Source organism: Haliotis rufescens, unplaced genomic scaffold (assembly GCF_023055435.1).
Source record: "Haliotis rufescens isolate VD_foot unplaced genomic scaffold, xgHalRufe1.0.p SCAF_23, whole genome shotgun sequence".
Taxonomy (NCBI): Eukaryota; Metazoa; Mollusca; class Gastropoda; order Lepetellida; family Haliotidae; genus Haliotis; species Haliotis rufescens.
The window spans coordinates 4290001-4306591 of NW_025963924.1; the positions used below are offsets into that span (position 1 = coordinate 4290001).

Below are 16591 nucleotides of genomic sequence, written 5' to 3' on the forward strand. Positions count from 1 at the left end.
ACAACCCACTCAGGATTGCACAGCCATTACTGATTGTCATCCCTGAGCCTCTAGGGATGGAGTGAAATTTTGAAAGGCTGCACTTATTTCACTTTCTTCACTAAATTCAAGGCGGCATCTTTCTTCTTTGTTTTTCTTATTCAGTATGATGCTATTGCAGCTCAACGGTGCTTTCTTGAGGAGGCATCATGTGATCTTCATTCATGGTATCAACTGAGATCAATTAAACGGATCTGTCATCCCTAGCTGTTCTAATCTTGGACAAGAATGTAGCAAGGGATCGGAGTTTGACTGGAAAGAGGGAATGTGTTTGTAGAACAACTCCAGACTCTCGGCGCATTCATAGCTCTACACGGTGTTCCATACTTTATTACGCATGTGGCCGCTTTGCTTTTGTGGCTGCCTGTTGTGGCTGGGGCTGATGCTTGGCTTGACCTTGAGGCTTGGCTTGACCTTGGGGCTTGGCTTGACCTTGAGGCTTGGCTTGACCTTGGGGCTTGGCTTGACCTTGAGGTTTGGCTTGACCTTGAGGCTTGGCTTGACCTTGGGGCTTGGCTTGACCTTGGGGCTTGGCTTGACCTTGAGGCTTGGCTTTACCTTGAGCTGGTTTTCCCTGTGGAACAGCCTGTTGTTTTGGTGGTTGTGTAGGCTGTTGTTTTGGTTGTTGCTTTGGCTGTTGTTTTGGCGGTTGTGTAGGCTGTTGTTTTGGTTGTTGCTTTGGTTGTTGTTTAGGTGGTTGTGTTGGCTGTTGTTTGGGCGGTTGCTTTGGCTGTTGCTTTGGCTGTTGTTTTGGCTGTTTGTCCTGAGTTTTAATATTTGGTTTACTTTGCCCTTGTCCTTGTTGAGCTTGAACTGGTTTAACAGGTGCTTGTGTCTGCTTCTTGGTTTCAGTTTTTACTGGTGGTGTTCCTTGGCCTGCATACTGTTTCTTACCTTTACCTTGAACTTGTTGTTTTCCCTGACCTTGCTCTTGAGCTTTGGCAGCCTTCATCTTCCTTATTGATGCCTCCCTTACTGCTTGCTGCTTGAGTCTCTCCACCTGCTGAGCCTGCTGCTTAGCTCGGACAACCTGAGGAAGCTTCTTTTCTGCGGCCAGTTGCTTCATTCTGGCATTCTGAAGCACTTGCATCTGGGCTTTCTTTTTAGCCAGTTTTGCTTTAACATCTTCATCTACCTCAACATCCTTGGCAGGTTTCTTCTCTTTGTCATTATTGTCGTCATTGTCATTTTTAAATTCCGCTCCAAAGAATCTTTCAGACAGTAGTTCAACAATGTCATACTTCTCTTCATGGGCCTTCTGTTTGATTGGAGAATATTTCTGTGCGGGTTCTTCCTTGGCCCCTTCCTTGTCATCCTCTCCATCAAACATGCCCAACAAGGAACTGGCCATCTGGGAAAAGAGGCTGCTCTCCGACTGACTTCCTCCTTTCTTCTTCCTCTTCAGCCGTTTCTTAGGGTCCAGTTTACATCCATCCTTCTCACATTGCTTCTTCTCCTCACTATCAGGGATGCCATCCCCATCATCGTCGTCATCAAGTCTGTCGGGAATTCCATCATTGTCATCATCATCGTCCAGGTAGTCAGGAATACCATCTCCATCGGTGTCAACCTCTCTGTCTGGTATGCCATCACCATCGGCATCCTCGTCCAAGTAGTCAGGAATCCCATCACCATCAGCATCTTCCTTGTCATCTGGGATGCCATCATTGTCATCATCATCATCAAGATGGTCAGGGATACCATCACCATCCTGATCAGGGAGTTTGTCCGGGATGCCATCACCATCGGCATCCAGGTCCATGTAGTCAGGGATCCCATCCCCGTCAAAGTCTTCCTTATCATCAGGAATGCCATCACCATCATCATCATTATCCAAAACATCAGGGATGCCATCATTGTCATCATCGTCATCAATATAATCTGGAATACCATCTCCATCACTGTCCTTCTCCATGAAGTCAGGGATTCCATTGCCATTGGCATCTGTATCACTGACATCAGGTATTCCATCATTATCATCATCATCATCGAAAAAATCTACAATTCCATCTCCATCTGTGTCCTGCTCAAGTTCATCAGGAATTCCATCCCCATCTTGATCCTCGTCTTCATCATCGGGGATTCCATCATTATCATCATCATCGTCTAGGTAGTCTGGGATACCGTCCCCATCTGTGTCCCTCTCCTGGTCGTCAGGGATACCGTCGCCATCATCATCCTTGTCCAAGTGGTCAGGGATTCCGTCACCATCATCATCGTCATCCAAATGATCAGGAATTCCATCTCCATCTGTATCAATTTGATCTTCGTCCTTGACACCATCACCATCATCATCATCGTCAAGATGATCAGGGATACCATCATTATCATCGTCATCATCCAAAAAGTCAGGAATTCCATCACCATCCGTATCAATTTCTTGGTAGTCAGGTATTCCATCACCATCTGAATCTTCATCAAGAGCATCAGGAATACCATCATTGTCATCATCATCATCAAGATAGTCTGGGATCCCATCACCATCTGTATCAAGTTCTTGAGAATCAGGGATGCCATCACCATCGTCGTCATCATCAAGATGATCAGGGATTCCATCATTGTCATCGTCATCATCCAGGTAGTCTGGGATACCGTCACCATCTGTGTCTAACTCTTGGTCATCAGGAATACCATTGCCATTGTCATCATTGTCTAGGTGGTCTGGGATGCCATCATTATCATCATCATCATCGAGATGATCAGGAATACCGTCACCATCAGTGTCAATAGCTAAATGATCAGGAATTCCATCACCATCATCATCATCGTCTTCATCATCTGGTATACCATCATTGTCATCGTCGTCATCAAGATAATCTGGAATACCGTCACCATCGGTGTCAACCTCTTGATAGTCTGGTATACCGTCTCCGTCATCATCTTCATCCAAGTGATCAGGAATTCCATCATTGTCATCGTCATCATCCAAATAGTCTGGGATCCCATCATTGTCTGAATCTACTTCTTGATAGTCTGGAATACCATTTCCGTCATCATCGTCATCAAGATAATCAGGAACACCATCCCCATCTGTATCCTTTTCTTGCCAGTCCGGGATGCCATCACCATCATCATCATCATCAAGATAGTCTGGAATTCCATCCCCGTCTGTGTCACCCTCCTCAACATCTGGGATGCCATCATTGTCATCATCATCATCCAAGTAGTCAGGAATACCATCTCCATCTGAATCACCCTCTTGGTCATCTGGGATGCCATTGCCATTATCATCGTTGTCCTCACTATCTGGAATTCCATCACCATCGTCATCATCATCTAGGTAGTCTGGAACACCATCGCCATCAGTATCAACTTCTTGCCAGTCAGGAATTCCATCACCGTCATCATCATCATCAAGCTCATCTGGTATCCCGTCATTGTCATCATCATCATCTAAATGATCTGGGATTCCATCCCCATCTGAATCGAGTTCCTGGTTGTCTGGTATACCATCACCATCATCATCATTGTCCAAATGATCAGGGATGCCATCGTTGTCATCATCATCATCCAGGTAGTCTGGTATACCATCTCCATCTGTATCTTGATCCTTGTCATCAGGAATGCCATCGCCATCATCATCTTTATCCAAATGATCTGGAATCCCATCACCATCGTCATCCAGGTCCAAGTAATCTGGAATCCCATCACCATCAGTGTCAATTTCCTGGTCGTCAGGGATGCCATCACCATCATCATCATTATCAAGATGGTCAGGGATACCATCATTGTCATCATCGTCGTCAAGATAGTCTGGGATGCCATCTCCATCTGTGTCAACCTCTTGATGATCAGGGATGCCATCGCCATCATCGTCATCATCCAAATAGTCTGGTATACCATCATTGTCATCGTCGTCGTCAATGTCATCTGGGATGCCATCTCCATCAGTATCTAACTCTTCGCTGTCAGGAATTCCATCCCCATCATCATCATCATCAAGGTAATCAGGGATCCCATCGTTATCATCATCATCATCAAGATAATCTGGAATCCCGTCGCCATCCGTATCCCTCTCGAAACGATCAGGAATGCCATCACCATCATCATCATCATCCAAATGATCTGGGATACCATCATTGTCGTCGTCATCATCAAGATAGTCAGGAATTCCATCCCCGTCTGTGTCAATTTCTTCACTATCAGGAATCCCATCTCCATCATCATCGTCATCAAGATGATCCGGTATTCCATCATTGTCATCATCGTCATCAAGGTAGTCAGGAATTCCATCACCATCCGTGTCCACTTCCTGGCTATCTGGAATACCATCCCCATCATCGTCATCATCAAGGTAATCAGGGATGCCGTCATTGTCATCATCGTCATCAAGATAGTCTGGAATACCATCACCATCTGTGTCAAGTTCTTGAGAATCAGGGATGCCATCACCATCATCGTCATCATCCAAATAATCTGGAATTCCATCATTGTCATCATCATCATCCAGGTAGTCTGGAATTCCATCGCCATCGGTGTCAACCTCCTGACTATCTGGGATGCCATCCCCATCATCATCATCATCTAAATGATCTGGGATGCCGTCATTATCATCGTCATCATCAAGATAATCAGGGATGCCATCACCATCAGTATCTAACTCTTTGTGATCTGGAATACCATCACCATCATCATCATTGTCTAAGTGATCGGGAATTCCGTCACCATCATCATCGTCATCTAAATGATCTGGGATGCCATCACCGTCAGTGTCAATTTCCTCATCGTCTGGGATGCCATCACCATCACTATCATTATCAAGATGGTCAGGGATGCCGTCATTGTCGTCATCATCATCAAGATAATCAGGGATGCCATCGCCATCAGTATCTAACTCTTTGTGATCTGGTATACCATCACCGTCATCATCATTGTCTAAGTGATCGGGAATTCCGTCACCATCATCATCGTCATCTAAATGATCTGGGATGCCATCACCATCAGTATCAATTTCCTCATCGTCAGGGATGCCATCACCATCATCATCATTATCAAGATGGTCAGGGATGCCGTCATTGTCGTCATCATCATCGAGATAATCTGGAATACCGTCACCATCAGCGTCCGGCTCTTTGTCATCAGGGACACCATCGCCATTATCATCCTTGTCAAGATGGTCAGGAATACCGTCATTATCATCATCATCATCAAGATAATCTGGAATACCGTCACCATCAGAGTCTACATTTATCTGGTCATCAAGGTGATCAGGGATGCCATCATTGTCATCATCCTCATCAAGGAAGTCCGGGATACCGTCACCATCTGAATCAACCTGCTTATCGTCAGGGATACCATTTCCGTCATCATCTCCATCAAGGTGATCAGGGATGCCATCATTATCGTCATCTTTGTCCAGGTGGTCAGGGATGCCGTCGCCATCAGAATCCTTCATGGGGTCATCCTTCTTGAAGAGGAACATCAGCTTTCTGCTGCAGAAGGTGCAGGTTTCCTGAAAACATATCAGATTGGGCTAGAACCACAAAACCAGCTTGAGAAAGACACTCCCAGCCAAGACATGACACTCCTACTATGGTCAGTTTCCAACTTAAATAGGTCAGCATTATATTACACTTGGCAGACTGTAACAATCATTACATGTGTTCAAAATTAAGTGTCCTGGTCCTTGGGGTCGTCTGGTAATGTATTTGAATCTAAGGACCCCTTTAAACTTTTAACATTAGAGATGTGACAAAAATCCTTGACTTCCATGCCTTATATTGGAACACTGATTACCACATGTTGGTACGACCTGTGATTTAAAAATAGATTAAAAAAATATTTGTTCTGAAAATATTGGAAAAATATACTTTGTCCTCAGGTTTTACCCCCAAATAAAGTTTTCGATGGACCTGCTGGACATCCAGAAGAAGGGTTGTAAACAGATCAAATTGTTCCGCTACTTGTTTCAGAGAAAAAATGGTAATGATTTCAAAAAATTGAATAAATCCTTAAAAACACACATGTCTAAACAAATGTTACAACTGTATTCTGGTTCCTTACATTGGTTCACAAAGTATCATCTGATCATTGGTTTTCCGACATCATACGTTTTCGGATGGCCATGTTTATTGGGATTTCTCACGCTGTAATGTGGGGCGTCGCGTCACACAGACATTGTAAATAATCAGATGAAGGCTTGTTTTTAAGATAAAGTCGAGTGAGATGTTTTACAGCTCTTGGGACTAGTGAGAAAACTACGAATGTTTCTTAAGCGTCCGAAAACCCACAACACGGGATACCCCAAAATAGATAACCCTAACTCAGATACCCATCAAGGAATATGTAAAAAATGTGCAATTTAAGCTTGACTTCAGGAATAATGAACTGACCAATGCCTGGGCCCATTTGCACAAAGAAACCTCAGCACTACGACAATACGACAATACGTTAAAGTATGGGAGTTACGATCGTCATAGCGCCAAGATGGCTTTGTGCAAGTGGACCCTGGGGGTGAAGATAGATAACAACTTAAGGATTACTGTTTCATGGCTTTCATGTAGTACCATGCTCATGCTAGTAAAGTACACTCACATGCTGTTTCAGTCCACACACAGGGGCAACCAGTCTACAAACATCGCGGCATGAACCTTGCCGAGATATCACCCAACATGAGAGCCTGTGTGATGGGTGACACTCCCTTGTCATGTTGAGGCGTGTATACTGAACCTAAAAAGGTTAGGGGTCATGAATATTTGGGGGGAAATTTTAAGAAATTATGTGCTCAGTCTTCACTAGAAAAAGATATCGCCCAAAAAATTCATGACCCTTAACATTATACGTTCAGTATTTTAATTATGCCGCAGGAATCTGTAGTAATTTATATATTATAAAAAAGAAAATGGGCATACAATTTCATTATTTTAATCAATCTAATTAAAGTTAAATCTTAGTTCTCGCTTCCGCTAAACAAATTAAAATCAGAACTTAGTTCTCATTTCCGCTAAACAAAGATCTTAGGACATCCCATTACAGATTGTTATTTTAATCAGATTGAGTAGGTTTGTAAGTTTGGTTTACACGACTTTGAAAGTAGTTCAGTCATACCACTTGATGTTTGGGGATCAGTGATACCACTTGATGTTTGGGGATCAGTGATACCACTTGATGTTTGGGGATCAGTGATACCACTTGATGTTTGGTGATCAGTGATACCACTTGATGTTTGGGGATCAGTGATACGACTTGATGTTTGGGGATCAGTGATACCACTTGATGTTTGGGGATCAGCGATACCGCTTTAATCAATCTAATTAAAGTTAGATCTTAGTTTTCGCTTCCGCTAAACAAATTAAAATCAGAACTTAGTTCTCATTTCCGCTAAACAAAGATCTTAGGACATCCCTCAGTGATACCGCTTGGATGTTTGGGGATCAGTCATACCACTTGATGTTTGGGGATCAGTGATACCACTTGATGTTTGGGGATCAGTCATACCACTTGATGTTTTGGGATCAGTCATACCACTTGATTGTTGGGGATCAGTCATACCGCTTGGATGTTTGGGGATCAGTCATACCACTTGATGTTTGGGGATCAGTCATACCACTTGATATTTGGGGATCAGTCATACCACTTGATGTTTGGGGATCAGTGATACCACTTGATGTTTTGGGATCAGTCATACCACTTGATGTTTGGGGATCAGTCATACCACTTGACGGTTGGGGATCAGTCATACCACTTGACGGTTGGGGATCAGTGATACCACTTGATGTTTGGGGATCAGTCATACCACTTGATGTTTGGGGATCAGTCATACCACTTGATGGTTGGGGATCAGTGATACCACTTGATGGTTGGGGATCAGTCATACCACTTGATGTTTGGGGATCAGTCATACCACTTGATGTTTTGGGATCAGTCATACCACTTGATGTTTGGGGATCAGTCATACCACTTGATGGTTGGGGATCAGTGATACCACTTGATGGTTGGGGATCAGTCATACCACTTGATGTTTGGGGATCAGTGATACCACTTGATGTTTTGGGATCAGTCATACCACTTGATGTTTGGGGATCAGTCATACCACTTGATGTTTGGGGATCAGTGATACCACTTGATGTTTGGGGATCAGTCATACCACTTGATGGTTGGGGATCAGTCATACCACTTGACGGTTGGGGATCAGTCATACCACTTGACGGTTGGGGATCAGTGATACCACTTGATGTTTGGGGATCAGTCATACCACTTGATGTTTGGGGATCAGTCATACCACTTGATGGTTGGGGATCAGTGATACCACTTGATGGTTGGGGATCAGTCATACCACTTGATGTTTGGGGATCAGTCATACCACTTGATGGTTGGGGATCAGTCATACCACTTGATGTTTGGGGAAAGACTCAACTGATGTAGGTCCAAGACATTTACCACTTGAAGGCCTCGTGTACAGGTATACCCAGTTGTAGTTATGACAAACCTAGATCATAACCAGGGCACATCTGTTATTCAAATCATAGACCGTTTCTCAGGCAGGCACAAGGGATGCAACTCTGCACATAAAATTGCGGCACCTTAGACAACTGGGCCACCCGTGCCCCCTTTTATAATCAACACTTCTGATTCCTAAGACTGCTAAGATACCTATATCCATCTGTCTTCTTCCTCCTCTTCCTGGTTTCCATGACAACTTAGAACTTGTCGCCCATTCATGTTGTCTTGACATCACAATATTGATAGAGATTGAGCATGAGAAAATAAGGTTTGAGTCTGATGGAAGTTAAAAGTATAAGCAGTACCATATTTGCAGTAATAAGCGCCCCACGTGCTTAGAAAATTGACAAAGGAGGGTGCTTATAAAAACCATACACAAGTAAAGTGTGCCTTCAGAAATCAAGAAGATGAAACATAACATTTTTGATAATAGTTACGATGCAATTATATACCTCTTCTGTAAAATAAATCCATAGTATCCACAAAGACAGAAGAACTGTCATTTAAATTTTCGGTCTTTGTGGCGATCCCTTATAAACATTAGCTACGGGTTGATTTAGAAGTTGGTCATATGGAGCAGAGTATGCGGTATATCGCATCCAGACAATGTCTTCACTTGGCTTCTCTAACCAGTACAACCGAAATCGTCTGTCTGAATTCTACCAACCTGTTTTGGAATAATGGTTGGTCTGTCAGTTTTATCAGACCAGAAGAAAAATTTCAAATTTGCGAGTGTTATCGAGTACCGGTATTTGAAAGTTCTTTGGAACGGACATGATACACTTGACATTCTCAGTGTGAAACTGAACATATGGAGTTTCTTGGAATTACATTGGGTATCCTTAGGAATCATACACACATAGGTTACCCTACAGGATTGTAAAGTCTGATTGACAATTGTTTTACCAGTACCAGTACACGTATAAAACGATCTGATCAGTTGACTGAAGCGTTATCTTTACTCAAACAGTAAAAAAAGCAGAAGGAATGCATGCATAGTTAGAAAGAAATGCCATTATTTGCGACTTGTAGTATAACCATGTGGTTTTATTGTTATTGTCGTTAAACAATGTATCTCCTGACTAACCGCGGGGCTCAAAGTTGCGACTAAAACGGTAGCCAATGCGACCTAAAACGGTAGCCAATGCGACCCAATTTGTCTACTGTCTAAAATTCATAAGTAGCCAAATGACTACCTAGAAAAATATCTTGTGATGACTAAATTCTATTGATACACATCTGTAGACACAAAAATAAACAACAGCTCATCTTGGAAAACATCTGCTAATAATTGTACTTGCGAATAATACCTTCTAAAGTCGACAATGAACAAGATACATAAAAATTAATGTAATTAGTACCTTGTTTTAGTTGACAATGCTCACTAGATAAGCAAGGATATACCTATATAATCTAGTAACATAAATTGCATCATTGTTCAAGTCACAAGTAAAATAATTCAAGTAGTTTCCATTAAGATACAATTTCAAGACTAGTGCTGTAACTTGTACATATTATAATAGTTATTTGATAAAGATAATTTCAAATGTTTTTGGCTACCTACAGTATTGGCTTGACTTCTTGATTTTACCACTGGCTACCTGGAAAAAATGCTTGTAGCCATATGGCTACTTGGTAAAAATGTAAACTTTGAGGCCTGCTAACCACAGGTCCAGGCAGTCTTGTGGGTACCGGGTCCTACTGAGGACCTCCCATACCGAGTACCCAAGTACCCAGCACAGTCCTAGTAAAGGGATACTAACGTGACACACAACAAGACTTTAATCAAGAGGTTAGGGCTGGGACGGGTAACTCAGGCACTCGGGTCGGGTGGGTACTGAGTAGGACCCGGATACCCACAGTACTACCTGGACTGTGGTTAGTCACGTGACATATTGTTTAATGATAAAAACTCACTATAGCTCAGTGGTTACACTACAAGTCGCTAATGTTCGCATTTCTTTCTGATGATGCACACATTCCTTTTGACTTGTATATGTTTGAGTAAAGATAAAGCTTCAGTCAACTTCTGTGTACGCATGATTTGATCGTTTCATAAGAGACCATATATCTCTACGGACTCTGGTTTCATACATGTATCTAAACAGTTTTTGCAAGGGCTACAGTTAAACTATTCCCAATTAGACATTGTGTTCCCATCTCTTGAGACCTACAGTGGATACCCGGGTAGGGTCGGGTAATAGGGGGTCGGGTACCCGGGTAGTAAATTTGGACTCGTCTGAGCCTTACAAGAGGTAAATATTTGTATAACAACTTACTGTTGGATACATATCTGTATAAAAACGACCTTGAACAGCAACTAGAAGCTTGTTTGCAAATTCTTGCTAAAACAGAAGCAGACCAATCACTTCCATTTTGAAAAGGCCTAGAAATCATTACCACTACACATTTCCTGAGTGATACCGACCATTGCGAGTGAGTGAGTTTTGTTTAACACCGCTTTTAACAGTATTCTAGTCATATCGCGGCGTGTCAGCTTAATGTGGGAGGAAAGCCAGAAGTGATGCAGGTCTCAGACGTTTACCACTTTGGTGAAACCCACGAGCACAGGTATGGTGCTGACAAACCTAGAAACATAATCGGGGCGAACTGGGATTCGAACCCACAATCATAGGTTTCTGGCGTGCCCAAGGGACGCAACTCTGCACAGTGAATCGCGGCGCCTTAGACGACTGGGCCACCCGTGTCCCCCCCCCGCCCCCCAAAACCATTGTGACCACTTGATTCCCACTGTAATCAGTTCTACAAGCACAGAGTATTCGGTAAAAATCCTTACCTCTTGCTCTTCATCAATATAGGCCCTAGACCCCTTTCAAACCTGAACATAATGCCATGGCATCTACATCCAAAGGCGAGTTACCAGAATATTTGACTTTGTGTGTGTTTTCTTTTGCTTAAATCGCCATTTCCCGAATCGAAGCGGTAAAGAAATGACGTGGAATCATATAAGAAAGCTGACATATGATTGGTTCAAAGACAACACATTTAGATCGGGCAGTCAAAGTTCACTCAGTGATATGGCCTTCCATGGAAGTGTCCTCAGAACCTCGAGCAGAGATGTATCATATTGGAGGTAAAGATCTGATTTTCATGAGAGTTTGCTGCAAACAAGTGATCAGTTTGCATCTCGGACAGTTTCGACAGGATATAAAATTTCGCCTCTAACCATGTGTAGCCTCTGTTCTGTACGTTTCCCCTTTATTGGTGAACGTAACACAGTGTGTGAGCGAGTTGGGTTTAACGCCACTTTTAACAGTATTCAAGTTATATCACGGCGTGTCAGCTTAATGTGGGAGGAAAGCCCGAAGTGATGCAGGTCTCGGACGTTTACCACTTTGGTGAAACCCACAAGCACGGCTATGGTGCTGACAAACCTAGAAACATAATCGGGGCGAACTGGGATTCAAACCCACAATCATAGGTTGCTGCCTGCAAATCCACATCCCAAACATCCAGTGTATCATATCTCCATTATGTTACGAAAAATACCATGGACTAATTCACCGTTATATCTTCCTTTGGGCTCAGTTTAAATGACAATGCTAAATAAATTTACACTGCTCTTTCTTGATTGAAACAATTTCTTCATAACGTCTCATTTACAACTGGGGACGCCTGACATCCCTCCCCTCATAATACTCAAGAAAACATATTTCCAGCTTCAAGTTCTTTTACAACTGTTTCTGATTTGATGTAAGCAGGGTTTACCTAATGCTCTCAATACACAGTCAAAGGACACGTTAACGTTTAATAACTAATTCATGTGAGTTCAAGAAAATTTACAAATTTTGGTATCATACCTTGGTATGATTGAAAATGCTTGTTTAATGAAGCACCAACTTTATTAAATCGACCACCCTCTTTACAGCGCCTTATGCTGAAACAATTCAGCAGGCTAAAGGTTTTGAAGTCGCCCTAGCATTTGCTAAACTGCATGTTCCTCCAGATGGTACCAGAACACCATGTCCCTCCAGATGGTACAAGAACACCATGTCCCTCCAGATGGTACAAGAACACACCACATTCCTCCAGATGGTACAAGAACACCATGTCCCTCCAGATGGTACCAGAACACCATGTCCCCCCAGATGGTACAAGAACACACCACATTCCTCCAGATGGTACAAGAACACCATGTCCCTCCAGATGGTACCAGAACACCATGTCCCTCCAGATGGTACAATAACACCACGTTCCTCCAGGTGGTACAAGAACATGGCATGTTCCTCCAGAATTTACAAGAACATGGCATGTTCCTCCAGATGGTACAAGAACATGGCATGACCCTCCAGGTGGTACAAGAACACACCACATTCCTCCAGGTGGTACAAGAACACCATGTTCCTCCAGGTGGAAGAAGAACACAGCAAGTTCCCCGAGATGCTACAGTATGTTGCTCCCGACGGTTGAAGTGTGTGGTTTAAATATGATACAAAGAAGCAGAATGAGGACTTGAAAGGGAAGTCAAGTGAGTTCTGCTGTGGAGCTGGTACAAACCATGTCAGATACTCAGTTTGGGTTTCTGTAATTACAATATGTGTATGTCACTTTCTAAACATACACAATGTGTATGACCATAAAATTACAGGATCAGATTTATGAAAATGACAACTTTACAAGGAAAAATTTAGTATGGTTTTACACCGCTTTCAGCAATATTCCAGCAATATCACAGCTGAGGACACCAGAAATGGGCTTCACACTTATGTACCCTTGTACTTATGTTGGGAATCGAACCCAGGTCCTCGGCGTGGAAAAATATGGAAAGAGTGTGAGTGAGTGAGTATGGTTTAACGCCGCTTTTAGCAATATTCCCGCAATATCACCGCGGGGGACACCAGAAATGAGCTTCACACATTGTACCCATGTCGGGAATCGAACCCGGGTCTTCCACGTGGAAAAATATGGAAAGAAGTGCTTAATGCTTTGTTTTGTGCAGTTGTTTTTTACTTTTCACTGTACTGCTTTCATTTTCTACCAGCAGTATTTTACCCTTCCCGTGTATCTTAAGTCTGGTGATGTACTTTCAACAGATATACCGTATCTGCCATATTAATCACCCTGCTCCAATAAGCGCCTACGGACCAACTTCTAGACCCATCTGTAAATAATCATAAACGCATCCTACTAAGACTGAAATGTTATATTTCAGTCAGTATTTTCTTGTATATATTGTTGTAGCAGGTCCACAAGGGGTATTTGTGGTTTTCTGCATTCTGTGTTAGGTACCACATGCACCCAAAGCTGTTCCATTGAGCTGAGGTCAAGCCACGCTGTGTCACATGACTTTCATTGAATCAAAAAACAATGTGCTGCTTTTGGGTTTGAGCTGGGTGCAAAAGATGTATTGTCCCAGCTCAGAAACCAAGTACATCTGTGATCCAAGTGTGTTTGTTTGTGGTTTTAATTTGCACTCAGCAATATTCCAGCTATAAGATGGTGGCCTGTAAAACTGAAATTGGTGCCAGGTCAACCAATGATTGATATCATGAACAACATCAACACCCATCACGGCATGACACACATTCAACAAGTCATCAAGCCTCATACGACAAGCATAGGTTGCTGGGGACCTATTCTAACCCGGAATCCACATGGTATACAGTGTGCGAGCTTAGCCTCAATTTTGTAATTGATATCTTTTCCCGTAAAAACCAAGCCTCGTTCTCAAGTGCGACCTACAAACAGTAAATACAATTTGCTAGCAGATGACATATTCACTCTATAGTCTCTGTCAACTGGAGTTTTTAAACAGAGGTTTCTACTGAAACAACTTTTTTGTACTTTTATTAGCTTTCCATGTTACAAAATATATTCACTGGATATTAATGCTTTTCACCTGGATAATAAGGTTTATTCATTTCATGATGAGGATCATCTTTTTTTAAATTGTCCCAACTGTATGCATACCTGACAAGGACGACATTGGCTACCATTATGTTACGATGTCTTACATTTTTCTCAGGAGGAATGCCATTATTTTTTCTTTTGATTCTATTTTTTCTGACTTGTTGGATGGCATAAATGCACATATATTCACAAGATGCAAAATTCTACTAGCGTTTAAACTTCTATATAATATTAATGCATACACAAGCCTTATTGGTATAAATGTACTCTTGATATTTTCCACTTGAAAATTCATTAGTTATAGAGGTGCCAGAATTCCAAAATGTTCATACCTTTCTTGACAAATCTCCAGTGGTGTCACTTGGAAGTCGCATCATGATAAATAGTTAGTAAGAGACTGGTATTCCAAGTGAGTTCCAAGAAAATAACAGTTGAAACACACAATTTAGCCATGACCGAGCATAAAAATGCAATAGCCAAGGTATAATCCAAAAGTAATCGTCCACCACAACAGTAAAAGAAGTATACTGCTACAGCAGACGATAGGTTTGAGCCAATCATTTTACTGATAGAGGTCACGTGACTAAAATCTTGACAACTTCCGGTGGTGTGAAGGGTTACTTTCCCTAATTAAAACTAACAAACCAATACATATTTGAGATTTAAGTTCTGATTTATTTAAGTGCAAATGTCTGTTCAGTGTGATAACACTGACAAACTATGTCCAGACAGCTTAAGACAGAAAGAACCAAATGTCAAACACCACAACCTGTAAACCATCAGTTTAGACCCCTGACACACAAATTAGTCCCTCAATGACATATCAGTCAACTCAAATTTAAACAAACGGTGTTAAACTGCCCTAAAGTAACATATCTGTCACTAGAATGTGATGCTATCAGTAAGATGCCAGATGTATTTATGTTTCTGGCCGCTCTGTGTGGGACTTCTTGGTCACTTCGAGGGGGAAACTGGGGACTGTCTTTTATCCAATTAAAACATGTTTACATTTGTAGCTCCTCCTGTTTTAAGTTGGATATAGTAAGCTTAGTGATCAGTGATTGCAGGAAACATAGGAATTGGCCCCTCCTCCCTTTAAGATAGATGGAACCCATATTTTTGTGAATGACTTCTACCCTGTGAGAGAATATTTTGAGGTCACGTGACTTCAATAAACATGTTCTCACAGCCTCTACAGTGCATGGATGGGTTATATTTAGGTATTATTTTGGTAAATTGACATATGTGGAAATGGGAAATATATGAAAACATTACATTTACATATAGGATTTGTAATAAAAGGTTTATATGAGGTAGGTGTAGAGCCCAGGATTTTTCACTTCCTGTGACAGGGGCTGTGACGTCACTATGGGGCCTTTAGCATTGAATCTATTTATAACCTGTGTGAAAGCGAGGCTTGGTTTTCATCTATAAGCGGTAACATAGCCTGAGCTCGCACACTGATAGCCAGCATAGGTTGCTGGGGACCTATTGGAACCCGGAATCCCCATGGTATGGCCAGCATTGGTTGCTGGGGACCTATTGGAACCCGGAATCCACATGGTATAGCCAGCATTGGTTGCTGGGGACCTATTGGAACCCGGAATCCCCATGGTATGGCCAGCATAGGTTGCTGGGGACCTATTCTAACCCGAACCACATGGTATGGCCAGCATAGGTTGCTAGGGACTTATTCTAAGCGGGAATCCACATGGTATGGCCAGCTTAGGTTGCTAGGGACCTATTCTAACCCGGAATCCACATGGGGTGTGACCCAGGTATAAAGATAGCTTGACCTTATGTCATTGTATTTATCCAATCCTCATGCAGCTGAAGTCTTGTTAGGTTAAACTATATAAAGTACTTGTCTTTCACATGACATGCCCTGATAAAAAAGAATCAGTAATTCAGGTTAATTGATTTCATATATATGTTGTTTTTGTTTTTTTAAAGATGTAATATTCCAACAATATAATGCCGGAAGACACCAGGAATGGGCTTCACAAAACATAGTACCATGCGAGTGAGTGAGTATGGTTTTACGCCACTGTCAGCGATATTCCAACAATATTCCAGCAATATTCCAGCAATATTCCAGCAATATCAAGGCGGTGGACACAGGAAAATGAGTTTCACACATTGTTCCCAAGTGGTAAATCGAACCCGGGCCTTCGGTGTGAAAGCGAACGCTTTAACCACTACACTACCCCACCACCCCAGTACCCATGTGAGGAATTAC

The 16591-nt window shown here is 42.2% G+C and overlaps 1 protein-coding gene across 1 annotated transcript in view; it reads right to left on the minus strand.

Annotated features, from left to right (window-relative positions):
* The window catches only part of LOC124116085, a 57111-nt gene that overhangs the window by 348 nt on the left and 40172 nt on the right, over positions 1–16591 (minus strand). Inside the window, exon 18 of the mRNA XM_046477299.2 lies at positions 1–5512. This exon is cut by the window's left edge and continues 348 nt beyond it. Within this exon, the coding sequence (XP_046333255.2) occupies positions 371–5512 (5142 nt within the window). The 3' untranslated portion in view covers positions 1–370. The remainder of the gene's footprint in view (positions 5513–16591) is intronic.